Raw genomic sequence first — 9,042 nt, 5'->3', positions numbered from 1 at the left:
ACATTTAAAAGACATATACAGTATGTATATATAGAATTAAAAAAAAAACTTTAATATCTGCCATGAATTGATTAACGTGGACCCCGACTTAAACAAGTTGAAAAACTTATTGGGGTGTTACCATTTAGTGGTCAATTGTAGGGAATATGTACTGTACTGTGCAATCTACTAATAAAAGTATCCATCAATCTATCAAAGCCATTTCTTTTTTTTTTTGATGTAGTTCCACCTTCCGATACAGTAGATGTCAGTATACACTATTTTGACGGCTGGTAAAAGCGAAGAAGTAATACCAACGAAGAAGAGAGGTAAACACTCGTGAAATATGGGCGCCATTTAGCATATTTATAAACCCTGCATTGCTGACAAGATTATATTTACGCTATGAATATATTTCAGCGTTTTTATGTTGACATTAGAATTCGACTTCTTTACCTGACATTTCAATTTCGTAGCCTCTTTTTAATCTAATGTTTGTATTTGCTGGCTAAAATCCCGCATCAATGTTGCCAAAGTGAAAGTGAAAGTGCGATGAAGACTATTATTATCGTCAGCTCTGACAGTGAGCAAGAAGACTTGGATGTGGAGTTTGTGGGCTACTACACTGCTCAGTCAGCACCCATCACAGCAGTAAGTACTTTATCTGCACTACACCTGGATCGATGTTTGGCTCGAATGTGGAGAAAAGCGTGATGGTCGCGGCACACATTGGCCGCCATGTTCACCGTCAATAGTGTAACGTGGACCCCGACTAGTTGAGTTGATACCAAAATGGATACATGGATGATACAGCAGAGGATTGGGAGAATGTCATGTGGTCAGATGAAACCAAAATAGAACTTTTTGGTATAAACTCAACACGTGTTTGGAGGGAGAAGAATACAGAGTTGCATCCCAAGAACACCACACCTACTGTGAAGCATGGGGTGGAAACATCATGCTTTGGGGCGGTTTTTCTGCTAAGGGGACAGGACGATTGATCCGTGTTAAGGAAAGAATGAATGGGGCCATGTATCCTGAGATTTGGAGCCAAAACTTCCTTCCATCAGTGAGAGCTTTGAATGGTTGACCAAATACTTATTTTCCACCATCATTTACAAATAAATTCTTTAAAATTCCTACAATGTGAATTCCTGGATTTTTTTTTCACATTCTGTCTCTCCCAGTTGAAGTGTACCTATGATGAAAATGACAGACCTCTGTCATCATTTGAAGTGGGAGAACTTGCACAATCGCTGGCTGACTAAATACTTTTTTGCCCCACTGTATATACACATATACATATATACATACATACATGTATATATATATACATATTTATATATACATGTATACATGTTTATATATACATATACATAGTGTACACATATTAGTGTATATATATTATTATATAATAATATGTGTATATATATATATATATATATATATATAATGTGTGTGTATATATATTTAAATGTGTATGTATGTGTATTTTATATATATATATACATATATATATATATATATATATATATATATATATATAAACATATATATATACATATATATATATATGGATATATATACATATACATGTATATATATATATATGTCTGTGTATATATATATATATATATACGTGTTTACATATATGTAAGTATATATATTCATATATATATACGTGTTTATATACATATATGTAAGTATATATATTCATATATATATACATATATTTAGGTGTGGGAAAAAATCACAAGACTACTTCATCTCTACAGAACTGTTTCATGAGGGGTTCCCTCAATCATCTCCTGATGATTGAGGGAACCCCTCATATATATATATATATATATATATATTCACACACACACACATAAGAGTACACACGCATGCATGCTTTCGAAAGAAAAGTTGCACAGTCCATCTTCGCGAGTGTATTTTCCTCTGGTTTCAAAGTAAAATGTCCATTAAAAGTAAACTTAGGATTCTGATTAATAAGTTCCAGTGTAGACGAAGATGTCAACGTTGTAGTGGTCATCACTCTTTACAAGAAAGTCAATATCTGGTCAACATAGCTGCGGTTGCTCTATCAGGAGAAACTACTCCTTTGTCGTTTGCAAAAAGACAAAGGAGTAGTGAACCTTGGCCTGGCCGAAGATTCATTGTGTCAGTTTGTGATATTATGTCAGGAATGAACGATAAACATTGTGCAAGTTTCATTCATGGATACTCATATGTTACAAAACACTGAGCGCTAACAACTGGACACAAACAACAAACTCCTCCTTCTTGGATGTCTTTGAGCCTCGCCAAGGGCACAGCTCTAACTTTTAAGCGCACAGGGTGCATGTTGAGCGTACAGCACCGAGGAAAGAACACTTTTAACAGTCATATCAAGATGTTTAATGGACATAAACGCAGCCGAAAGCAGGTCACTGACATTTTCCCAAAGGTAAGAACACAGCATTAAAACCTTTTACACTAAGTAGGCCACCACCTAAACTGTTTTTGCCACAATTGTCAGCCCTATGGTTTATACTTCTAGATAACAAGCTGGGATGTGACAATCTAAACATTTTTTATCAAGGTTATAATTATCTGAGTCTGTGTATTTTATTGTATTGTTTTTGTTCGATGTTGGTACTGTCTTACTTTCTTGTTTTTATAGACCTTGTTGAATACCATCAACCTGCCAGGGACCCACACATGGAAATTAGACCTTGCCTACAATCTGGCACATTTACATTTTATATGTTCATAAATATGCTTCTTCCCAGGTAACAAATAAAACATCAGTATCAGTAGGGCTGGACGATATGGCCTTTTATTAATATCTCAATATTTTTAGGCTTCATATATATATATATATATATATATATATATATATATATATATATATATATATATATATATATATATACATACATGTATGTACAGTGGGGCAAAAAGTATTTAGTCAGCCAGCGATTGTGCAAGTTCTCCCACTTCAAATGATGACAGAGGTCTGTCATTTTCATCATAGGTACACTTCAACTGTGAGAGACAGAATGTGAAAAAAAAATCCAGGAATTGACGTTGTAGGAATTTTAAATAATTTATTTGTAAATTATGGTGGAAAATAAGTATTTGGTCAAGCATTCAAAGCTCTCACTGATGGAAGGAGGTTTTGGCTCCAAATCTCAGGATACATGGCCCCATTCATTCTTTCCTTAACACGGATCAATCGTCCTGTCCCCTTAGCAGAAAAACAGCCCCAAAGCATGATGTTTCCACCCCCATGCTTCACAGTAGGTATGGTGTTCTTGGGATGCAACTCAGTATTCTTCTTCCTCCAAACACGAGGAGTTGAGTTTATACCAAAATGGATACATGGATGATACAGCAGAGGATTGGGAGAATGTCATGTGGTCAGATGAAACCAAAATAGAACTTTTTGGTATCAACTCAACTGGTGGTGTTTGGAGGAAGAAGAATACTGAGTTGCATCCCAAGAACACCATACCTACTGTGAAGCATGGGGGTGGAAACATCATGCTTTGGGGCTGTTTTTCTGCTAAGGGGACAGGACGATTGATCCGTGTTAAGGAAAGAATGAATGGGGCCATGTATCCTGAGATTTGGAGCCAAAACCTCCTTCCATCAGTGAGAGCTTTGAATGCTTGACCAAATACTTATTTTCCACCATAATTTACAAATAAATTCTTTAAAATTCCTACAATGTGAATTCCTGGATTTTTTTTCCACATTCTGTCTCTCACAGTTGAAGTGTACCTTTGATGAAAATGACAAACCTCTGTCATCATTTGAAGTGGGAGAACTTGCACAATCGATGTCTGACTAAATAATATTTTGCCCCACTGTATATATACATACATTTACAGTCGTCGTCAAAAGTTTACATACACTTGAAAAAAACATAGTGTCATGGCTGTCTTGAGTTTCCAATAATTGCTACAACCCTTATTGGTTAGTGATAGTGATTGGAGCACATACTTGTTTGTCACAAAAAACATTCATGAAGTTTGTTTCTTTTATGATTTCATTATGGGTCTACTGAAAATGTTACCATATCTGCTGGGTCAAAAGTATACATACAGCAATGTTAATATTTGGTTACATGTCCCTTGGCAAGTTTCACTGCAATAAGACACTTTTGGGAGCCATCTACAAGTTTCTGGTTGAAATTTTGACTATTCCTCTTGACAAAATTGGTGCACTCAAAACAGGAAATGCCCAAATAAAAGTGTCCCACAGATCTTTACAAACACTGCCATTTTGCGGGATTGTTCTTGCTCTAATTAAGATTTGCTTTAAACACAACTGAAAATGGTATTTATTTAAGAATATTTAGGTGTAAAGAAGTTCTTGTATCCATAACTTCATTCTGAGGCATAGTTTCTGAATCTAATCTCAATGCACAATTTCTGTCCAGACATTTATTCATTCATAACATGCTGTCCTTCTTCAGGGTTCTGCTGGGGACAACAAATCCAAAGATGCTTATCCCGAACCAATTTCTTTGACTGACTTCACTTTGACGAGGAAGACCAAACAGGACGAGAATGTACAGGAAAGAACGTTTAAAATGAGAACTCAAATAGTCTTGTACACAAATCATCAAAGAAGGACTGTGGTAAGTTGCAACCAGAGAAGATCGGTTTGGAATCTGTTGTTTCTTTTTTGTAATTCTGGCATTTTATTTTCTAGAAACATATACTCAGCTTTCACTGCTCGGCACTCCTACAGACCCATCTTGTTTTGTGAATACCCCCTTTCCAGTCTCCCGTGCCTCACCTAAAGGAGCCCTCAGCTCTCCACCCCACAAAATAATTCCCACCAACAAGAACCAAGAACCGAGCTTCACCAGCAACGCCACTCAGGATGACAATTCAGGGCGAGGGAAGGAAGTCCCAACTGATTTCAAGTCAAAGCAGTCCGATGGCCCGTGTCGGAGCATCGCTGTTGACGCTCCTCTGCCTGTACTAAAAAGTGAAAACTCGGAAGGATATTTGAACTCTGGCGATGAAGACGAGCGAGACAGTTTGATGTATTCCACCTGGCGTCAGGAGAGCGACGAAGAAGAGAACTATAACGTTGATTTCAGTGAGGTTGGTCAGGATGAACGCTGCTTTGTCTGCCCTCGCGGATTCCAGAAAGTAATGGACGGGTTTGCACATACCCTGGTCAGAACACATCCTCTTATTTTTTGTCACGTATTTCACGTGCTAAACTAAATTAAAAAGTAGCATCTGATTTCTATTTAGGTGCAGGAGGAAGATGCAAAGTCTTCAAATGAGCTCTGCCAGCCAAGCCTCAGCCTGGTGTACATCACCATGCAGGTGAACTACCAAGAGGGCACGCTGCAGCTCTTGTCTGACCTTCTTCATCTTTCTTACTGTCCTCCAAAAGATGTCATGTCCCACCTGCTCAGTGACATCCTGCTGGACCCACTATGTCCACAGCACCGCTGTGTGCAGGCCTGGAATCTGCTGATGAGGGCCCAGAGGTGAGAGAACGAACAAGTGGGGAGACAATGTTTGCTATGTGCGGGTGCATCTCAATCAATTACAATCAGACATGTCCAATAATAACCGACTGCCGATATTATTGGCCGATAAATGCTTTAAAGGGGAACATTATCACAATTTCAAAAGGGTTAAAAACAATAAAAAATCAGTTCCCAGTGGCTTGTTGTATTTTTTTTGAATTTTTTTCAAAATTTTACCGGTCCCGGAATATCCCTAAATAAAGCTTTAAAGTGCCTTCTTTTCGCTATTTGCGATGCGACTGTCCATTTCCCTGTGACGTCACACAGTGCTGCCAATACAAACAACATGGCGGTTACCACAGCAAGATATAGCGACATTAGCTCGGATTCAGACTCGGATCTCAGCGGCTTAAGCGATTCAACAGATTACGCATGTATTGAAACAGATGGTCGGAGTATGGAGGCAGATAGCAAAATCGAAATTGAAGAAGAAATTGAAGCTATTGAGCGAATAGCTATTGACGCTATTCGGCCATAGCCTGGGTGTACCTAATGAAGTGGCCCATAGCATGGCTGCCTTATTAGCATCGCCGGTAAAATGTGCGGACCAAACGATCAGGACTTTGGCATCTTGTGACACTGGAGCAACTTAAATCCGTCGATTGGTAAGTGTGTGTTTCGCATTAAATGTGGGTATCTAGTTTCAAATGTACATACAGCTAGCGTAAATAGCATGTTAGCATCGATGAGCATAACATGTTAGCATCGATTATCTGGCAGTCATGCTGCCACCAAATATGTCTGATTAGCACATAAGTCAACCACATCAACAAAACTCACCTTTGTGATTTGGTTGACTTAATGGTTGCAAATGCATCTGCAGGTTATCCATACATCTCTGTGCCATGTCTGTCTTAGCATCGCCGCTCAAATGTGGAGACACTCTGGTACATTCAATGGGGGTCTGGCAGCAGATTTCTTGCCAGTGGTGCAACTTGAATCCCTCCCTGTTAGTGTTGTTACACCCTCCGACAACACACCCACCAGGCATGATGTCTCCAAGGTTCCCAAAAATAGTCGAAAAAACGGAAAATAACAGAGCTGAGACCCGGTGTTTGTAATGTGTTGAAAATGAAAATGGTGGGTGTGTTACCTCGGTGACGTCACGTTCTGACGTCATCGCTAAAAGACCGATAAACAGAAAGGCGTTTAATTTGCCAAAATTCACCCATTTAGAGTTCGGAAATCGGTTAAAAAAATACATGGTCTTTTTTCTGCACCATCAAGGTATAAATTGACGCTTGCATAGGTTTGGTGATAATGTTCCCCTTTAAAGTCCTACTGAAAGCCACTACTAGCGACCACACAGTCTGATAGTTTATATATCAATGATGAAATATTAACATTGCAACACATGCCAATACGGCCGCTTTAGTTTACTAAATTGCAATTTTAAATTTCCCGCGGAGTTTCTTGTTGAAAACGTCACGGAATGATGACGTGTGTGCGTGACGTCTCGGACTGTCGGGAAATATTAGTGCAGCACCATTTGCGGCTAAAAGTCGTCTCTTTTCATCGCATAATTACACAGTATTCTGGACATCTGTGTTGCTGAATCTTTTGCAATTTGTTCAATTAATATTGGAGAAGTCAAAGTAGAACAGTGGAGTTGGGAAGCTTTAGCCTTTAGCCACACAAACACACGGTGATTCCTTGTTTAAAATTCCCCGGAGGTGAGGCTTTACTATGGATCAGAGCGGTCAAGCGAACATGGTTCCCGACCACTTGTCAACTGGCAGGTTTCGGTGAGAAAAATGTGTTAAAAAGTTGCCTCTTACCGGAGATCTGTGGAGTTTGCGCCGTCCTTGTATCCGCCGTCGACTTCCATCAGACACTGGCCTCAAGACACCCGTGGACACAACCCTCCGACTTTTAGGTACTATTTAATCTCAGTAAAACACTAGCAACACAATAGAAAGATAAGAGATTTCCCAGAATTATCCTAGTAAATGTGTCTAAAAACATCTGAATCCGTCCCAATGCAATCGCCTTTTTTTTTCTTTCTAGTCCATCACTATCAATATCCTCATCCACGAATCTTTCATCCTCGGTCAAATTAATGGGTAAATTGTCGTTTTCCTCGGTCCAAATAGCTCTTGCCACTGGAGGCTCCCATTATAAACAATGTGAGGACGTGAGGAGCCCTCACACTTGTGACGTCATCGTCTGCTACTTCCGGTACAGGCAAGGCTTTTTTATCAACACCAAAAGTTACGAGCTTTATCGTGGATGTTCTCTACTAAATCCTTTCAGCAAAAATATGGTGAAATGATGAAGTATGACACATAGAATGGACCTGCTATCCCCGTTTAAATAAGAACATCTCATTTCAGTAGGCCTTTAAAATGTAATATCGGGAATTATCGGTATCGGTTTCTATATTATCGGTATCGGTTTCAAAAAGTTAAATGTATGTCTTTTTCAAACACCGCTGTGACAGAGCGCCAATAAACCTTAAAGGCACTGCTTTTGCGTGCCGGCCCAGTCACATAATATCCACAGCTTTTCACACACACAAGTGAATGCAATGCATACTTGGTCAACAACCATACACTGAGGGTGGCCGTACAAACAACTTTAACACTGTTTACAAATATGCGCCACACTTTGAACCCACACCAAACAAGAATGACAAACACATTTCGGGAGAACATCCGCACCGTAACACAACATAAACGCAACAGAACAAACACCCAGACACCCTTGCAGCACTAACTCTTCCAGGACGCTACAATATACAACCCCCGCTACTCCCCTCCCCCCTCCGATCAACTCCGCCCCCCCAACCCCGCCCACGTCAACATCCTCCTGCTCTCTCAGGGAGAGCATGTCCCAAATTCCAAGCTGCTGTTTTGAGGCATGTTAAAACAAAAAAGACTTTGTGACTTCGATAATGATAAACATAGCAGTGCCATGTTGGCATTTATTTCCATAACTTGAGTTGATTTATTTTGGAAAATCTTGTTAAATTTTTTAATGCAGGGGTCTCAGACACGCTTTCCACGGGCCAATTCTGGCCTGTGAGACGTTATTTTGCGACCCGCACCTTAATTTCAAAATTTAATGTTAGCGCGGCCCGCAAGTTTTATATGAATGGCGCTTGACAGCGTCATACTTGCCAACACTCACGATAATTCCAGGAGTCACCCGAATTAAAGGGCAACCATTCTCTCGAATATCTGTCGATTTTCACCATAACAACAATGTTCAGAGGGTGCAGTAACGGCCTCTACAACCTGTACAAACAGCTTGTTAGCTCGGTCATCTGTTGTATCTGGCTGTTGAACATACACGTAAGTGACTGCAAGACCTACTTTATTAACAGCCACACAGGTCACACTGAGGGTGGCCTGACAAACACATTTCGGGAGAACATCCGCACCGTAACACAACATAAACACAACAGAACAAATACCCAGAATCCCATGCAGCCCCTAACTCTTCCGGGCTCGGGAGAATGCTGGCCCCGTGAGATTTTTGGGAGGTGCACTGAAATTCTGCAGTCTCCCGGAAAAATC

General features: G+C 39.7%; 1 protein-coding gene across 2 annotated transcripts in view; it reads left to right on the top strand.

The window, feature by feature from the left end:
* Positions 1-274: 274 nt before the first annotated feature.
* simc1 (SUMO interacting motifs containing 1) overlaps positions 275-9,042 on the top strand; it is a 26,776-nt gene continuing 18,008 nt past the window's right edge. Inside the window, exons 1-4 of one of the 2 annotated variants that reach the window (XM_061902105.1) lie at positions 275-630; positions 4,445-4,609; positions 4,684-5,159; positions 5,241-5,482. In XM_061902105.1, the coding sequence (XP_061758089.1) occupies positions 5,022-5,159; positions 5,241-5,482 (380 nt within the window). In that variant the 5' untranslated portion in view covers positions 275-630; positions 4,445-4,609; positions 4,684-5,021. Of the gene's footprint in view, positions 631-4,444; positions 4,610-4,683; positions 5,160-5,240; positions 5,483-9,042 lie in introns of those variants that run through there. The other variant, XM_061902106.1, reaches the window with a different exon arrangement.

The sequence above is a fragment of the Nerophis ophidion genome, linkage group LG05 (assembly GCF_033978795.1).
Source record: "Nerophis ophidion isolate RoL-2023_Sa linkage group LG05, RoL_Noph_v1.0, whole genome shotgun sequence".
Taxonomy (NCBI): Eukaryota; Metazoa; Chordata; class Actinopteri; order Syngnathiformes; family Syngnathidae; genus Nerophis; species Nerophis ophidion.
This window is presented reverse-complemented; position numbering and strand designations above follow the sequence as displayed.